Raw genomic sequence first — 20,071 nt, 5'->3', positions numbered from 1 at the left:
TCATTTGCAATGAGAGCGTAGCCATGATGAAAGAATACATTATTAAGAGACATTACGATACAAAGCAGAGTGCGAAGTATTCTGGATTGGAGGCACATTTTATTGAAGCGAAAAAGTCAATGAACTGAAATCGAAGCTGAACTGCCAACAGTCATTATTCTTCGGAAGAAATGAACAGGCTAAAAATTGTGTTCGTGTTAATTATATAAAATAATAGCAGAAAAAATTTCGAAACGTGGGAAGCCGTTCGTTGATGGAGAATTCGTTAAAGAATGCGTTCAGTCTGCAGTTGATGTGCTTTGCCCATCACAGTCTCAAGCTGTTTCGAACATTAGTTTGTTTGGCGTGACAGTAGCAAGACGCGTGGAGGATCTGTCAGCAGATGTATTCAAGAATTTTTGTTTTACTCGGTATCTATGAATGAATCGACGGATGCAACAGATACCGCACTACCAGTCATTTTCATTCGTGGTATTGACAAAAACTTCAAAATTGTTGAGGAGTTAGCTAGTGCCATTGCACTTACGGATACTGAACGAAGTTTGACTTATATTCAACCTGACCTGACCTGAATTGAAATTTGCTCGCCGGCTCCATGGCACTAATTCTTAAGAAAATTAACTTATATTTAAAACTTATATTCAAGTTTGGCAGAAACATTGGCCAAATGTGAGTTGGACTTAGCCAACATATCTGCCATAACTACAGATGATGCTCCCTCTATGACCAATCAGAAGACAGGGATAATGTTACGATCTGTAGGCGATAGATGGCGCGATTTGTTCGATGGCTCTCAGAAATATCGAAATCGGCTGATGCCGGTTTTGGTTTATCGGAAAGAGATGCTATTGGTGAGAACATTCTAGAAAGTCCCACCCCTCCAGACATTGGTTCAACCCCTCCGCACGGTGGCGCTGCTGACTAGGAAACTGTAAAATAGAATTTTGTGGAATGTTCTTTTTCTCGAAGTTTCTCCGGGGTTATAAATACCGTGGCGCTCACAAGATGGCAGGCTAGATAGGCTCAGAAGAGGCTGGACAGGCACGAGGAGATTCAGTCAGTCGTGTTTAAGTTTTGCGAGAAAATTAGCTCTCTGATTAGCTTGTAAATACGTGTTAATTGCTGTTCTGTAGATATATCTGTGCTTGTCCGTCGAACCGCTTCTTGTTTTGCAATCTCGAAGTCTTGTGGAAAATTATCCGCAACAATAATCACATTGATAAAGCCAGATGCCGAAAAATTCGGAAATACGAAGATGATGGATTTCCACTGAATGAAGAGGAATACATAAAATCAAAAACTAGAATGCGTCTGACTGATCGGCATTACGAGGATACTTTACGAATAGCAACAACACAAATTTTACCTAACATTGAAGCTTTAGTCAAGCAAAAACAATGTCAAGTTTCGCATTAATTTAGAAATTACATCCACTCGCATTCGTAATGTAAGTAACTATGGACTTTTTTTGATTCGGTACGTAATTGATGCAACATTATACATGGATAAACAAAAATCATCCATTTTCGTTCTGTTTCATACAATATAAAAAATACCTAAAATAATTGGTCTTACCCCAATTCAGTTTAATTTTTTTAAACAAAAATGCTGGAAATGTAGTACGCGTCGCATTTTAATTTGTCGTGTCTGAGCGTACGTAGGATCAACCTTCGGCGGGGGGGTGGGACACACTGAGATTGATTGGAGGCTCAAGAAATCTCTGAGAAGAATTTAGATTTACCAACTTTCAAGCGCATTTTCAAGTAACAGAAATGTATTAATATAGCAAATAGTTTTTTTTGACACTATAATTTAAAATGTTTTTTTAAAATCATTCAAAATTAATATTTGTTAAAATTAATTGAATTGAATGTTGAAATATTTTAAAATATTTTGAAACATATTTAGTTTGTGATCGTCTTTGGGGGTGTCCCCCCCCCCCTACGCCGCTAATGAGTGGCTCGCGGAAAGCGACAAATGTTTTATGTGGCTCTCGAGCGTAAAACGTTGATGACCCCCCCCCCTACTGTAGGTCACTCACATGCTTGCACACACTGGAGGTCATTTACATGCTTGTACACGGTATGGGTCATTTACATGCTTGTACACTCTTGGTTCCAGCCGGAATCCCTTGGGACAATTCTTAAACATTTTTCTTTCACACTATCAGGACCCATGAATAATCTGGACTGGGGCACGCCGGGAATCCCAGCCCAAGAGGTGCTGTAGAATGGGGAGCTTTGTGGTCTATGCTAGGGTTCTCAAACTCTGCACAGCCAACCTTTGTCAAAGGCACCGTAGACGTCAGCCCTGATAAAGGTTTTTCGAGGAGATTCTTTGTTAAACTGCTCTAGGGAGCCACGGATAAGCGTTGATTTGGGAAAGGGGCGCCGTGGGTTTGAAAGTGTGAAAACCCCTGGTGTAGGCAGTGCTACCTTAAGGCACGGCCCGGGGGGGGGGGGGAAGAGGCTTCAAGTGATGATGAAATTTGCCGCTATGATTTTCAAGTGAAAGCATAGAAATTTATAAGCAGGTACTTTCGGCTACTTAGGGATGGGGGGTCCAAAATATCACTTTGTACGGGGGGCAATGGTGCAGTTACGACGCCCCCGGATCTAGGTCATTCTTTTGATCACTCACTGACCTAGTTTCTCGTTCCTAGGGCAGAAGTGGATTTATGCAGCACCTCTTAGAGATAGAAGGCCTCCGCACGCTGCTCGTGACGTAAGCAAGTAGTCCATTTTCCCTCAGAATATTTCCTGCCGTGCTAGTATGATTGTTGTGTGGAAAAGAAATGATCGTGCTCAGAATTGGCGATTTCTATGCCCCACATTCAATCACCATGCGGTATTTGTGGGGCCAACCAGGAAGATTTTACGCCAAAATAAGAAGAAACGAAATAGCATTATGTGGTTTAAAATGTGGCAAACTTGCTAGGTAGTCTTAACGACGTTACAGATGAACTTGGCAACCCGGGGGCCCATCTATAGGAGGTGTTGATTTGTGGCTTTACAAATTTTGCTGCCCTTCTCCCATTATGTCTAATTTTGACCCACTCATTCCCCAAATTTGTCATCCTGGGCTATTTCCGCCTCTGTCCCTAATCTACTCTTCTAGTCACTCATCTGCCCTGACCTGTTCTTTCTCTTCCCACAGAATTTCGATATCTGTGTGAAATGGCAAAATAAAAAGCTATCCAATAGAGGGAGTTTTTCGTTGCTCAGCAAAGAACTCTGTACACGGAGGCATTCTCAGACTCTAAACGTCCATAATTTGTAAACTTTACTCATCATGAAAAAATGGTGCCTTTCTGTTACTTTTGTCCATAACGAATAAAAAATAAGATTTTATCAGTAAAAATAAGGCCTTCTAGAAAATATTGAAAATGACTAGACAGTACAGAATTATATTATACGTACAAACATGGCCCCCCACAAGGCGGGGGGGCCTGACAGGGTCCGGGACAATTCTCATCATTTTTTGCTTTTTCACGCTATAAATTAACTGCAGATGGGGCCCGTGAAAAGTCTAACCGGGGGCCCCGCTCCCGGATGTGGGGCCATGCGTACAAAACATCATTGAACTGGAACTACTGCTGTCACCTATCAAATCTATATATGTAAAATTGATTTTCTGTCTGTCTGTGTATGTATGTTCTCTATACAAATCTACAATTTTACATCGATCGTCGCTAAATTTTGCATATATACCAAATGGGGCACGACTTGAACGATAGGCTACTTTAAAATTTCGTCAGAGCAGGGCAAATGCCCCCAAATGGGCAAAAAATTGTCGGGCAACAATGGTTTTTTGGCATCAGCAATCACTTTCCGAACGTTTACTTTGGCTACCGTGGTTCCCTAGAAATGCGTTTCAGACGTGTATATGCCTTTACAATGGTTTGTCACTTCTCTAATCCTGTTAGTATTATGTATATGCATAATAGTTTATGCCTCTATAATGGTTTGCCACATTTTTAATACTCCCAGTAATGAGGCTTTTTGAATAGACGTCAGAATCATCATCAGCATCACTTTGAGGGTCAGGAAAAGGGTGATCCTCATAGATATCAGTGTTGAAATTGTCGATTTTACTCTAGAAATGCGGAAATTTGGTGGGGTTTTCTGTCACATCAATAATTTTAAAAATTGTATAGAATTCTCAATTTTTGAAATATTGAGGTCGCTTAGAGATAGATATACGAAGCCCAGGAGACTAAATACGAAGTAATTAGCCGGGCCTACTTTTGAGTTGGATATTCATGCAATAACATTGATTTTAACTTTTTATTTATATCTTATCAAACATGAAAATTAATGTCTCCGTATTGTCTTTTGATATTCAACTGTATAAATTCATGTGGGTTAGGATATTTTAAAATTAATTATGGGCCCGCGGAAAAAGTACATCGAAAAAATTCCACAGCTTTAATTAAGGCAGAAATAGATAACTTGAAGTTCGGGGGGGGGGGGATCGAAATACTTAGCTCCCCTTAAAAAAGGAAAAACAATATTCATTTCTACTTTTCTTTAAATCTAGATTTGTTTCTTTCATGAGTCGCGCAAAAAGGTGCCATATTGGTTAACTTAAACATGGTTTGCATGTCCCTCAAAGCAAGAGGGATATATCACGTCATCTCCAAAAAGTCTCATTAAAGAAAACCCGGGTTGCGCCGGGTATTATAGCTAATAAAAAATAAAATTGTTTCGATTCTTCGATTGAAGTTGATTACTGATTATTGATTAATGTGCCGCATAGAAAAGCTAATGCAGTATGATATTGATAAATATATTATAAGCAATAATATCAGTTGAATTATTAAGTTTGCTTCACAATTTTAGCAGTTGTTTGCGTGCAGTAAGTAAACGTTAGTAAAACGCGCAGAGAGAACGCAGCCCACCTTGATGTTTTGAAATTGTAATCACAAAGAATTTGAACCAGGATCAGTTCGATTCTAATCTATATCCCTTTCGATCACAATTCCAAAAAGCCATGGGCTGCGTTCTTCGTGTTTTACTAACATTAACTTACTGCACACAAACAACTGTTAAAAGAAGAATCTTGACAGATGAATCTTGACTAATATTGACTTATTTTTAAGATCTTTTAGCGCTCTAAGAGGTGAGCGGTTTTTCTTGCTAACCATCTAAGAAGAAATGGGTTTTTTGTTATTATGTTAAACATATGAAGATGAATTTTTTATCCCATATAAATTCCACTTATTAGAGGACTGGATGTGATGTCGACGGTGATCTGTAATTAGGCTCGACTTGTTGGCATGTGGACTTGCGTTTAGAACAAGCTTATTGGATATCGGACTTGCTAAAGTCTAAAGGACTTGTCTCCTCATATATGGTTGCGGCGGCTTTACGGGCAACTGATAATTGCGACATCTGAATATTCTCTTTTTATTTTGACAAATATTTTCCTGGATTTGACTTTTTTTCTCGAATTTGACTGATTTTTCCTTCTATCCTTTCTTCTTCTACACACACTGTTCTAAACACAACAAATCTCTACTTCACAGCCGTTTCATGGCACTCCCTAAGTGTGGCAGCTGGGATTTAATAAAAGGGACCAACTCAGGAACCACCGAATCAACACTTTAATCAGTTCAGTTCAATCGGGAGGGCAATCGCATCTCGCCATCCTCCTCCGAGATCCATCCCGGAACTGAAAACTGCGTTGCTGCAGGAGTGGGACCGATTGCCGCAGGGACTCAACTGCCTCGTGTCCAGTATAACGTCACGCCGTGCGACCTGTCTGACAGTGAGAGGGGACCATACCACGACCACCTAAATTACACATTATCTATGTATCCAAACCCCCCCCCCTCTTGTCATCAAATCGGAAACCCCCCCCCCCATCGATGATGACGTAATACTTGAACAGCCCCTAATTAAACTCTGCTTTCACTAATGTCTGCCTCAGCTTCATTGCATTTGAAAATACCTTTCACCACTCTATTTGCAACTGAAGATATCTTCCAGCTCCAGAAGAGATGGGGGCTCATGGAATCAGCCCCTGAAGTGTTATAGTTCGAGTGTTGTTACCCTGATAACAGCACAAATTCAAATATCTTGAATGCACTGCATTTGGCGATAAATGAAGGGGGGAATGGACACTGCATTTCAACCCTCCCCACACCAGAGTTTAAGCTAGATAAAAAATTCCTTTGTCAAAATAGCAAAATTGTGGGGGGGGGGACTTTTATAAAATGCTAATGATTGATGGTTGGATGTGTGTCTACTTGTTCTGTACCTCCTGTACACATTTTTACGAAAGTAGCTGTTATTTCTTTCACATTCTAAGATTTACTTTTGCGAAAAATTCGACAGTAGCTTAAACCCTGCCCCACACCCTGGGAGTTGCGGCCCTGGTGGTACGGGAACCACAGCTCACGTGTTTGAGAAGCTATTGAAGTTAACTTGACTATAAAATTATGAGAGATAATAAATGAACCCGAGCGCTCTGTCCATCTGTGTTATCTAGGTGGTCGTGACCATACCCCATATTAGACTCATTTTCGGTTCTATCTCGCAACGTGGATCTTGGACATTCCTGCAATGATGAACTTTACTGACAATCATGCGAGCGTACTATGACGTTTGCATGGTACATCTCTTTCTCTGTTATAACTATGTATTCGTACCAAATTTCATTAAAATCTGTCCACTAGTTTCTTAGAAATTCGACATAATGTGGTAATTCTTTTAATTTTGCACATGAGTGTATGTAACTTCGCTTATGTATTACGATTTGAGGCAAAGTGGAAAACATCTGGATATACAAAGGGCACCGCAAAAACTCAAAAAAAGTTCGGGAATTAAAGCGATTTTTGTGACATGGAAAGATAACATCTGAAAAATAGAGAAATGCGAGATTTTCCAGGAACAGATTGGGTGGTTTTTTTCGTTGCCATCAAAAGGAAATGTAGAACAGTTGGAAGTTATGATTAGCTGAGCTTTGCATGACCATAGATCGAACTTCCTTTTCAGAACAGTTCGCTCTGTACAAGTGGAGAGAAGTCGACAAAAGTTTTCTTCCCTTCAATAGTGTATATACGTATTGCGTGAGGCTGTTAACACTTCGAGGGGATATTTTGGTGACAGCCCTGCTTGGAGTGGTCGGTCAGCCAATGAAGGAAGGTTGTAATCACAAATTAATGTCGAGATTGCTCGACAAGATATGCCAACAGACTTTCAAGGGCCAAAATCCTCAATATAAAATGTAGGTTACGGTAGATGTGTTGGTCATTCAAGTATTACGTCAGCATCGATGGAAGGGGTGTTCCGATTTGCTGCCTTTTTATGACAGGGGGGGGGGGAGGTTTGAATGATGCTTACGTCATCAACTACCCTTTATGAAGATATGAAATATTCTTAATGGCACCTCATTCTGTGCACCAAAAACGAAAAAAAACCAAAATTTTGATAGTTATTGGGCACCTGAACTAACATTCTCCCTATTGATAAGTCCCCTACAGAGCCACTTTAGCGATCTTTAAATGTTTCACGGATCCTTCAAGTGCTCAGGAAATGTGTCCGAGCTGCTTAAGTGCTCTGGAACTGTACCACGCATCACTCAAGTGATCCGTAATTATGTCACGGATCACTTAAGTAATCTAGGAATGTTCCGTGGGTAACTTGAGTGATGTAGAACCACCCTGTGGACCGCTTAGGCCGGTATTCACCGACATGGTTTGAACTATAGTCACAATTTTTGGATGGGTGATCGACACGGATTGGTTAAATTCAGGTTTTTAACCGATCCGTGTCGATCACCCATCCAAAAATTGTGACTATAGTTTAAACCATGTCGGTGAATACCGCCCTAAGCGGTCCACAGGGTGGTTCTACATCACTCAAAGGATCTCTAAATGTGCCACGGATCGTTTAAGTGTTCTGGAACTGTGTCGCGGGTTACTTAAGTGATCTTTGAGGCCTACTTCAGTGATCTGAAAATGCGCCACGTCCCACTTAAATGCTCTGGAATTGTGCCACGTGTCATTTAAGCGATTTGTAAAAATGTGCCACTTAGTTCATTTTTACAAAATTAGGTTTGAGGGGGCAAGCCACATCAGATAACCTTCAGGGCCACATTTCGTCCCAGGGTCAAGGGTTTACCATATAAGGCTTAATAATTTTTTTTTAATATTTTTGGCATTAAAAATTTTTTTATTCTGGGGTTGGGGGAAGGCGCACAAGCACCCTATGCCCCCCCCCTCTCCCGTGTACGTTTCTGATCCCACCAATATGCGTTAAGAAGTAGGGAGCAGTGCTGAAGGGGGGGGGGGTCAGAGTTTTGCTGACAAGGGGGTCAAAAATGGCTAAAAATTTGACGACGTTAATACCTCAACGGCCCCTTGCATCGGTAAAGCATATCTGTAATACATAATCACCAATCATCTCGATAAGTAAGAGCCTTAGTTTTTATCAAGCAAGAGAAGAAAGGAGACATTCTAGGAGCATTTTAAAATAATTATTCTCTCTCTCATATGCTTTTGATATTCTGCTCTTTTCATCCGCAGTTTTTTCATTTATTTGTATAATTGCACTTTTGATACTGTTAACAAATTTTTTTAACTGGTAACGTGCATTTTTTAATAAGTGAGTCACTTATTGAAAAATAACTTTTATTAAAATACATTTTAATTTTTAACTAAATTCAATTTTTAATTAGTTTTAATTTAAAATTGAATAACCCTTTAAATTAAAAAAAAATATTTTTATATTTTAAACATGTTTGGCGTCTGCAGACACTAGGTTGGTCCTCAAAGATCGAAACCTTTTCTGTAAAAAATCACTCTCCAACACATCACCCCTGGATCCGCCCCTGCTATCTTAGAGGTTCCGTTGCATTCACCAATAGTATGATACGCTGTGAATTTACTGCATCATTTATTCTCGGTCTTTACTTCTACGAGGAGTTAACGTTCTACGGGTCCAGTGACATGTTCGATCACCGGGAAGCGATATGCATTGCGGTTACAGAACGAAATTGTTCCAACTCTGCAAGCACGTCACTGCCTTGAAGACACAATCTTTATGCAAGACGGAGCTCCTCCACACATTGCAGTGTGTGCCAAGAAAATGTTCTTAAAACACATTTTACAGAAGAACGTGTCATCAGCCGGCACTTCCCTAATCTATGGCTCCCCCGGTCTTAATCCATTGCGATTTTTGGCTTTGGGGCATTTAAAACGTCTGGTAAGACGTGAAAATCCAAGAACTTTATCTGACCTTAAAGACAGCATTTCCCGCCACATGCTGAACATTTTCCCGCATACACTCCAGGCAGTTGTGGAACATGGCATCTTGCGATTTCATATGGTATCTGAAAATGATGGCCATCATGTGGAACATGTTTTGTTGCAGTAACAATTATAAAGTGTTTAACAATTGTTAAAATTGTAAAAATTTGCCTAAATGTGTCATTTCTTAATAAAACGTCCTCTGGGGCAACATGTGCAACTATTTTCCCCCCCGGAAATGCAAATTCCCATCACTTCATGAAGTCCTCCACAAAATTTCACAATTTTCTGATGACTAGTTTCGCCTGTAGGCTACTTTAAAACTTAATTATGGACGCCCTGTACATTAAATGCAGGGATTTCGTTTTCGGGGTATAGTTTTTAAAAAATAGATTTGACTATACAAGGAATCAACAAAAATATTGAAAATATAATATAAATCATAGAAACAAATATGAATTTTAACAGCATGTGACTGAAAATCAAGGATGGACCAATCCCAGGCACTGCGTTGCCACTGGGACGAAAAAAAAAAGTGACTGAAATTTTCTGTGTGATGACTACAGATGACAGATTATATACATTGATGGAAAGTGATGAGAGAGGGAGAGAAATGTATAAGCTTTAAAAATATACAAATATGCACTTGAGAATGCCAAAATATGCATAAAAATTCCAAAACACATACCAAAAATAAAAAAAATATGCATTTAAAAAATCATGCGAAAAAGATGTGTTTTTGAAATGCATATTTTCTATTTCTTGGTGCATTATTCATTTACAAAAAAAATCCCTGCATATATATGCGAAGTACTTCTACTTATTTTTTATTTAGGTATTTTCAATTTTTAGCTCATTGTAGCTGCTAAAATACCAGTAACAAAAGAATTTCTACACTATTTCTAAAAAAGAACTTGAACACTTGACTTCTCTCTAGAAATAGCATTACAATAAAACTGTTGATGTTTGAAAATATCCACCACTGGAAAACAAAACCGATGTTATGAAAATATTATAAGCAATATTTAAAAAATTACAAAAAGTGAGCTTGAATAAACCATTAAAAATTCACTTATTCTGAAAATTCTTTGATTTTACACATTTATATGTGTCAATGCTAAAAAAAGTCAAAATATGCGTACTCATACAAGGTGATTGGAGCCCAGTCAGCCTTACCCTTATGAGGGCCTGGTCTTTGCACCAAGAAAAAAAATCTTCAATGTGCATATGCACCCTCAAATGGTAGACAGCATATAATGCAGCAAATCCTCCAGAAACATATATTTGTTTTTGATTAAAAGATGTACACTCTCAAACTATTGTGATTCGATTGCACATTCTATGATCAAAAATGTTTGTTTAGGTATTTTATATCACCTCTTGAAGTTTGTCCCATGAATTTAGAACACTCAGTACATGTATTTGATCCGGGCTCTAGTGATGACAAAATTGGAGTACAATGCATAGGTTTTCGGAATTTGTGCAACCATTTCCACCAACATGGGAAAAGATCAAGTTCTAGAAAAGCCTAAAAAAAATTATTTTGGGCATCCTTCTAGGAGAAAATGTTTGGTTCCTAGAAAGTTTAGCTGACACCGAATTTATTTTTTGATTTGTCAAGCCCTGCTGAAAAGAATATTACCCAAATATGTACAACAACGAAAAAAACAAAACAAAAACAATATTCACGACAAGAAAAACAAAGAACTTTAATTACGTTCTATATAAAATAATATGGTATTTCCAAGAGAACTGGGAAATAATTTTAACTAAAATAATTGTTGAAGCATAACCTTTTCTTCTTTTTTTTTTTAACATCAACAGTATTGCGAGATAACGAAATAAAATGACTAGTTCCTTTATATCGACGCCATTCAAGCAAGAGTCACTGAGTCCAGTTTTTAGATTTTGCGAATTTAAACTTTTGACAAAACTTTTTGTGAATTAAACTTTGTACAATTTGAAACTTTCTCTTTTCACCCTCATCCTATATGTTCTCTTGCATATAGAAAGATATTTGTGGGGGGAGAAGGAGAATCAGCAGTATAGAAAAAAGGAAGAGGAAAAACTATGTTTCATAGGGTTGTAATGAAACTTTACAATGGTGAGGAAAGGGGAAAGAAAACAAAAACCTGGATTAAATTTGTTCCACAGGCGTATGGACTAAATATTTCGTTCATGATCATAAAGAGATTAATTGGAATTCCTAATCGACTGAAGTAGTGCATGCAAAAGGTTTACGATGGACAATGACTTTTGCTTGAATATGGACGATAAGAGTATATGAAGAGTTTTACCTCAGTCCCTGAGAACAAAATAATTATAATGCATATACTTGACGCAGTAACAAACAAAATTATAACAATAACACAGTAAATCTTTTGCAATCTACCAAAAACTTGACCCCATTCATATGCATTGTACATCTGTTGTTAAATGACATATTACACCTAGTTTCAAAAAATAAACTCTACATATTTCTTGAAATTAAAAATTAATTCATAGTGCTTCTCACACAAACGATACATAATAATTGGTCCCTTCAAGATTAATTTGAAATTGAAATGTGCTACATTTCCAACAGAAATAACATAACAAAACATAAGTTTTCTAATTCTCCGAAATGTCACTGATAAATTGACTAGACTAGTCTTTCCTCTTTTGAGATAGATTACGATCCTTAATACACATAAGTATTTCATCATCCGAATTCTCCGAACACAGCTGTACAGATGAAAATTCATCTGAATTAAAATGCTCATCTGCTGAAACACCATAGATGTTTTTCAAATGATCGATTGAGAAATTTGGATCAAGCTTCAATTCTTTTGCATTCGCACCATCGGCACTAAGCTTGACGCTCACTTTGATGTTATGATGCCACGCTTCTAGGACATGAGCCAAAATATTGAGTCTCCTCGATGCAACTTCACTCGAACACTGAGAAAGCGAAAGGAGCATCTGACCAGCTACTTCGAAATAGCTTTTGAAGTTTTTTTCGTCTATAGACTCACCCAGACATCTTAAGTATCTATCAGAGAAACTTTCATGCAGCAAAAGAAAAGTTGACTGGTAGAATTTTGCGGTCCAACGCACAGCACATAAGTTCTCCCAGAAGAGCGGAAGTGAAAGTAATTTTCTTATCGCGAAAACATGAGAGCAAGGAAGGGACAGGAATGTGCTGAAATCACAACTACACGACGATGTTGTTACGCATATCGGATTAGCAGCGCTTCCAATTTTGTATTTCCCAGCAGATACTTTCCTAATATTCTTAACGGTAGTAGATGCATTTAGTTGCTGAGTAACCAATTTACCCCCGTAACTTGTCAGAAACCTGCTGTATTTATGGTGAGGTACTTTTACGTTTCGAGTGACTTTTGCCGTCTGGAAAATGCTGCCCAAGTCTCTGTAGTGCTCTATTCTGATTAATAGGAGAGTTATGAAAAACGTTTTGAGAACTTTCTCGAGTTTGGTTTGAGTGATAAGAGAACCTTTCATCCTCCTTTGAATGTGATACAAGAACTTAGTCATCGGGTCTGAAAATATTTTCGAACTCAGTTTGAGAGCCAGGGCCCACATGTCTCGTTTCCTGTGCCATTTTTCCTGAAAATAGGAAATCAAAGCGGGAGAGAAATTATCAAATTCCTTGAGTAGTTGATAGTATTCATCTTGAGTAGAGGCTGCAAATATATTCTCGAATGCTTTGATAGCATTCAATTTTTCGGTTTTGTTGATATCCAGTTTATTCAGATCATTTTTGAACTTTTGCATGGAATTGCAATACGCGAAAAAGACCAAAGCATTGGGAAATGACCTCTTGAATACATCGGTATTCTGCATTTCATTATCGACTGAAACGATTTTGATTCTGGGCCAGCAGCAATTGTCTTTTTTGAAAATTTCACACATCCAGGTGATACAATGTTTATCTGCCATTTTGAGTAGGAAGCCAGAAACAATTTCGCAATGACCGTTAGCATCTTCACAAATCCAAAGGTACAATGATAATTCAAGATCGACGATTTCACACATCATGCCCACGTAAAGATACTCTGGGTAAGTGTTGAAAAACTCTTCCATCTGTTTGTCTTGGAAAAAGATGCAAATATTTCCACCACAGATATTCACCTCGATTTTAGAATTAAATTGCTTTTTGATCGACTTCAGTACTGCATTTACATCGGAAACCAGACACTCAGCTTTGGTGCCCTGAGATGGCTCCGTCGAGGCACCACCACCATCATCTCTGCTTGGCATGTAAGTATAGAGCTTGGCATCCTCCGAGAGAAATATGCGCAAGTTTTCAGGGAAGTTCTTTCGAAGAGCCCTAAAAACAGAAAATTTTGTAACGAAATGTAAAATCTATAAAAGCACACTAAAATGAATACTTTCTCATGAAAATCAATATTTTACGAATAGTCTTTTGGCAACAAATTTGAATAATATGCAGTTGAGGTACCAGCAATATATCTAAAAAAATAGTGTATTTGAGGAAATATAAAAGGAAAATAAGTGGAAGAGACTTTCCATTCTCCTCTCCCCCCAACCTTTTCTTTACATGTATAATACAGTGAAACCTGTACAGAATAGAATGTCGACAGACTGAAATTATATTAAATTAAAAAAAAAATTGTTTTCTAACAGCACAAATCAAAGAACTAATCACATTGAATAGACAATATTTTGATTTCGTTTAAGACAGGTTTCGTCTCATGCAGTGTATGTCTTCTAGACAGGTGTTTCACTATACTACATATATTTTCTGCCATCTTTGAACTGATGAACTTTTGCCAACATTGGTTTGAAGCTTGTCAGTAGGGGGTGAATGCTGAGCTTTGTCATGGTGGAGGGGGTCCTAGGACATCATTTATCATAGTAAAATAAAATGAAATCACTAAAGACCTTAATTTTTTTTCCATTTTTAATTGAAAGTTCATTAAATACAGCTACAGCATTTAGTTTAGCAGGTCGACGTATGCCCCATCTTTACCCTTTCTAGTAGTATATCCAATGGCTAAAGGGAAGAGGACCTTCTTCAGAGACATCACTAGCTTTGCATGCAGACCTTCTGCTATGGATGGTATTGGCTGAACCACTCAAAAACCTGTTTTTAGCCCAAAGTTCAGGGGGGCGGGGGGAAAGGGGGAGGGGTTGGCAAAAAACAGTTTTTTTTACACGTTTGGACATAGAGTAGAGCGGCAGGTTTAGACACAGCTTTACAGATTGTGTAACATTACCATTAGGCTCCCTCCAGAAATAGTAAATCTAGTCATTTTATTATATTTATTTTATTGTTTTATATCTAGTGATCGATCTGCGGGATTGTGTGCTGCCAATCTCCGCCGATTGGCCATCATGTTATGTTTACATTCTAAATGTTGCCAGATTTCATGCCATTGTGCACTCATATTTTCTAGTATGCAAATTAGTCATATTTCAGTGCCGCTGGGATGGTGCATCATCAGATGAGTTTCCTTCAAATACCAGAGCATGCTGAAGATTGCACTTCAGAACCACTTCACACGGATCTAACATATTTGTATCATCTTAACAAGGCGCTTCGCCCAAAGAGGAGTGAACTGGATAGCACCTCTTCCATCACCATGTATCGTTGATTTCAGTGGCAATGTATTAGCAAAACTTGAGTTGTTCAACCTCTTCGTCTGGCTGCAGCCTCATTGCCTGTCTGGAACTGGGTCATGAGTCCTTCTGTACTATGATGAGAGCTTGCCAATGATAACAGAATCCTGCAGACGTTGTGCCTGTGAATCTTCATATTGGATGCGTGCTGGTCAAGCATCGCCGGGAGATGCTCAACCTGGACATTTGTGACTGGAAGTTGTGGTTCTTGTGATGTAGGAACTCTACACGGTGATTCAACAGCCTGTACCGGGTAAGAGCGTAAGAGCCATCCATTTTATTGAACTTTTTGCTAAAAAAAACTAATGTAAAATTAATACTATGATAACCGAAATAAAGAAAATTTGTTGTATAAAGAAAGTCTTAACTTGAATAACTGAATAAATGATTGTAAAAGGAAGTTGTTGTCTTTGATTGTTGTAATCCACTTAATGATTGCGAAAACATTAAAAGTAAATTGTGGTATACAGATGATCAGTACAATTTCCTTCCGCGCAGAGACAAAACAGACTGGTTACAAGTTCGTCTTCTCTCCAACTTTTTCACAGGCATATATGAATTCAGCATTACGGCCCCGAAGCAGAATGTTTAGCACCGTTCAGCGACGAGCCCTCAGCTGATTGGAAATGTTCTGCTTTAAAAATCCCCATACATGTAATAGTGCTTTTTTACACATTTTTTCTTAAAATTCTTCCAAATTGTTCTGCGGTAGCACTAATTGTTCTGTGACATGCGCAGCAGATTTTGGCACATTCTGCTTTGGGACATTACGGTAAAGATTGATGAGATCTAAAAAATAAAAATAAGTCAAGAACCGCAAGAAAATCGAAGACATTATTTTAAAACTGATTACCATCATATTGAGAGTATCTGCATAGCTCCGTAGTTCATTGCACCCGTCTGTAGAAACTACAGATAATCCATAGCAGTTGGCAACGCTATATAGTGTAAAATACAGTAATCTGAATCTCAGTGAGTGATTCTTCCCACTCCTTGTCAGGTGGAGCAAAAACGATGCCTGTTCAAGCATCAAGCTTCGAACTGGTACAAAAATTTACCTTTTCCCCTCGTACAGCACAGATAAACCGTGTCATGGTGGATTATCCTTTGAAAGTATCAGGAGATGGTAGACCCCCCGCCTCGATTCCTTATTTGTTTGACGATAATTTTTTAATCTTAATTTCTTATTTTGTCCAAGAATGTTTTTTTATCGGCGTTTCTTTCAGTTTAACAGCCATAGTATTGTCCCCTTTTGGCAATGTGTTGCAAACCTTTTTCTTTGGCAAGAAAGGCATCAAAAACTAACTCATGCCCCCTCTGCCCCATCATGGAGCAGGACCATCAAGGACCAGACTTTTGATGGGGGGGGGGGGAGAAGGGAGAAAGCATGATGCCAATTATATACACATACATTATATATACATACACCAGCTCAGTCATCGACACTGAGGGGTCATTTGTGTGCACTCCCATATAAAAACCCCTCTCTCATGTAGGCTATATAAGTGGTTCTCAACCAGAGACAATATGGCCTCCTTGCCGAGGGAGTCAAAGGTGAAAATTAGTTCAAAACGGAGCCACAACAAACGGTGCATACACAAGGAGATTAACACTTTCAAGTGAAATATAATGTGCGATACAATGTAATTCAGTGTATGCAAGCTGTTACTCCCACCTAAGAATGGGGCTAATACACTTTCAGCTCCATCACTTTGCCCGAGGCACCATGGTGATGAGACAACCATGAATGAAACCTTCAACAAGAAGGGAGCTTACTGAACTCTTCCTCAGGGTAGATACAAACCCAGGGCAATTTGTTGGGAGCATTGATCGCAGGTTCATTGGATTGTCCCATTAATTTACAGACCAATTTTTAGATTTAATTTGGCTATAGGTAGGGATGATCGCCGACCTCCTGGATCCATGCTTGGCCTGGGGTTCCAAAGATCGATCTTAGGGTGACATGGAGTTCAGATACCCTTCAGAAAGTCGCCAAATGTAACACCTTAAAAACGTTTATTTTCTCTGTGCTTACCTGCTCCAACTGGATTATACCATTGTCTTTGTTTGTTAGGACTTATATAGTAGTAATTGGGGGGGGGGGGCCATTATAAAAAAATTATATTCTTTGAGTTAATCATAGTTCAGGTGTATCAAGTTGACAATGGCTCGCAAAGCTGGGTCCTGCTATCATTTATTGATCCACAAATATTCTAATACATTTGTATTCCAGTAGGCTGGAGAAACTGCGAGATACCCAGGCTCTGTCGCAAGAAGCAACGGTAGGCTGCTGCACTTCTTCATATTTGTGGGTCATGACAACGAAAAAGCAAAATCGCATCTATCATTATAGCTGTAGCAATTTTACATTTCCTCGTGTATTATATTTACATGCAAGTATGCTAGAGATTGAAACGGTTCCTGCATTATTGCACTTTGTCATTTCGCTTTCGTAATGCAGTAGTTACTGCATATTCTGATCACAGTTGCATTTCAGCACTAATTTACCCCCCCCCCCCCCTCATCTGTGTTGAACAGCTTCTGTTGAGCCGAGACCTAGCAACTACAAACCCAGTGAAATTTAATTTTCCAATAAATTTTCAATTTGCTGTGTCAAATCCATTTTCATGCGACTTTTTAAATTCGGTAGTACCAGTGTACTGTCCGTTTAATTCTGGTTTGTCAAGTGGATTAATAATTAATACATGTGTATTGGCCCTAAGGATTCTGATTTATAATGTGGATTATTACCTTCCTTCCTCAATGGAGGAAGAAAGATGAAAAAAGAAAAACAGACGATCGGTACAAAAAAAACCTTTATTTCCCTACGTTATGAGTCCCGTTGCACTAGAATTGCAATCCAAGGTCTTGGCGCCAATAAAAAGAAGGGGCCGTTCAAGTATTACGTAAGCAAATTTTTAGCCATTTCTGACCCCCCCCTTCTCAGCAAAACGCTGACTCCCTCCCCCCTCCTTGTCAACAAAATTTTGTCATCAGCTCTGCCCCTCTGAATCCAACTCATATTTTCATAAAGGGTGGTTGATGACGTAAGCATTATCCAAACCCCCCCTCTTGTCATCAAATCGGAAACCCCCCTCTCCCCCCACCATCGATGACGTAATACTTGAACAGCCCCTAATTAAACTCTGCTTTCACTAATGTCTGCCTCAGCTTCATTCGCATTTGAAAATACCTTTCACCACTCTATTTGCAACTGAAGATATCTTCCAGCTCCAGAAGAGATGGGGGCTCATGGAATCAGCCCCTGAAGTGTTATAGTTCGAGTGTTGTTACCCTGATAACAGCACAAATTCAAATATCTTGAATGCACTGCATTTGGCAATAAATGAAGGGGGATTCGACACTGCATTTCAACCCTCCCCACACCAGAGTTTAAGCTAGATAAAAAATTCCTTTGTCAAAATAGCAAAATTGGGGGGGGGGACTTTTATAAAATGCTAATGATCGATGGTTGGATGTGTGTCTACTCGTTCTGTACCTCCTGTACACATTTTTACGAAAGTAGCTGCTATTTCTTTGACATTTTAAGATTTACTTTTGCGAAAAGTTCGACAGTAGCTTAAACCCTGCCCCACACCCTGGGAGTTGCGGCCCTGGTGGTACGGGAACCACAGCTCACGTGTTTGAGAAGCTATTGAAGTTAACTTGACTATAAAATTATGAGAGATAATAAATGAACCTGAGCGCTCTGGTCATCTGTTCTTTGTGGTGAGAATCGTAGCAGTCGGGACAGCAAATGACGTTGCACGTGGCGCAGCTATAGTTGGTGCGGACTCTCTCTTGCCTGGTCAGGTTGGCGACGCACAAGTCGCAATAGGACTCCTCATTTGACGGATCCAGTTCAATGAGTTGACACGAGTCCAACTCTATCAGCGGCTGAGAAAAACTGAAATTGCACCTGCCGCTGATTGGCAAAACATCTCGCCGCATCATTGGATTGTTTGGGCGCTTTACGCTTTTCTTCATACTCTTGCTCTCCTTGTTATTAATTGAAACAGCCGCCCCACCTCTAGGCATCTTGCTTTTCTTGACTTGACTCTATTTGTCATAGTTGCCAGATTCTTTAGAAATTTCCTGCAAAATAATCCTTAAAAAGTAACCCAAAATATTTCAACTTGATATGGTCAGTTTTGTACTAATGCCATATGAAATCCATTTGGTCAAATGCTGCTATCTATCCAGATTGTGCTGCTATCTATTGCGTAAAAATCAATCGAAAAACCACCAAATATTATTATTCTTCAACTACAGATGGCAGCATAGTTTAGACATAGGTTTTTTTCCATTACTAATCATAGCCGTCCAGAATTTTTACGTCAACAACAATGGCAGCTCGCTTGTTGAATTTTTGCAGCAAATTTAAATTTAAACAGAAAAACCATTTTTGGGAAGACGGCATAGGCGAAAACCGGGTCTCCGTGAAAATGAAATTTGGTACGATGATTTTAACAAGTATATGGATTTGGTAGATAAGCATCTTCAGCCTATTTACGGCCGTATTCACCACTCACGGTCCTGAAACGCGGATCAGTTGAAACCCGTTTCAGTTTTAGAACGAATTTGGCATTCACCAGTGAGTCTCGAGTGCGTATCAAGTGAAACTCGGTTCAGTTGGCGTATATTAGCTTGGCGAGAGTAGATCCAACGCTGATTGGATGAAGGGTTTTTGATCTTCTAATGAAGTAGAAAACTCAACGGTTGGATTCTTGTGTTTACGTTTTTCAACAATTTTTTTTTTCCATAAGCAAAATATGGTTTTATCATCCCCTTTTTAATGGAAATGCCATTTCATTCCAGCTACTGTTTTCTTTCCTACTTCCGCTATATCTATAATGATGGTTTTTCATTTCACTACGGAATTGCTAATATTCTCAGATTAGATAAATTATATATCGCACGTACAATCAGCTTATGCGCTTTTCATTGCTTTGAAGGGAAAAAAAATGTATCAGCACATACAAATTTTATTAATCGTGAATGAAATGAAGGAAAAAAGGACCGTCGCAATTGTGTAAAATTTATATTTTAAAAAATACTAATAAATTTGGAAATTTTTCAAAAAATAATTTTCATCTGACTATTTTTTAAATTATGATTGTTTTGTACCCGAAATCAAATTTTTAGATACACATATTAAAATGAAAAAGTACAAAA

The 20,071-nt window shown here is 38.7% G+C and overlaps 1 protein-coding gene across 1 annotated transcript; it reads right to left on the bottom strand.

The window, feature by feature from the left end:
• Positions 1 to 10,937: 10,937 nt before the first annotated feature.
• Positions 10,938 to 18,951, bottom strand: LOC149075266 (uncharacterized). Its single transcript, XM_089242586.1, has 2 exons — positions 18,597 to 18,951; positions 10,938 to 13,583 (listed from the first exon to the last, which is right to left on the bottom strand). Exons 1-2 carry the CDS (start codon positions 18,932 to 18,934, stop codon positions 11,900 to 11,902), a joined length of 2,022 nt encoding a protein of 673 aa, XP_089098712.1. The 5' UTR covers positions 18,935 to 18,951; the 3' UTR covers positions 10,938 to 11,899.
• Positions 18,952 to 20,071: the final 1,120 nt, after the last annotated feature.

This window comes from Pholcus phalangioides, unplaced genomic scaffold (genome assembly GCF_987345545.1).
Source record: "Pholcus phalangioides strain wild (caught in Gottingen) unplaced genomic scaffold, Ppha-v1.0 ptg000015l_1, whole genome shotgun sequence".
NCBI lineage: Eukaryota > Metazoa > Arthropoda > Arachnida > Araneae > Pholcidae > Pholcus > Pholcus phalangioides.
This window is presented reverse-complemented; position numbering and strand designations above follow the sequence as displayed.

Excerpts from the sequence above, each read along its gene's own strand:
- LOC149075266 (XM_089242586.1), bottom strand. The coding sequence starts at position 18,934 with ATGCCTAGAGGTGGGGCGGCTGTTTCAATTAATAACAAGGAGAGCAAG. Across the intron at positions 13,584-18,596 it reads CAGATGACCAGAGCGCTCAG|GGCTCTTCGAAAGAACTTCC; the intron begins GTTCATTTATTA and ends TTCTGTTTTTAG.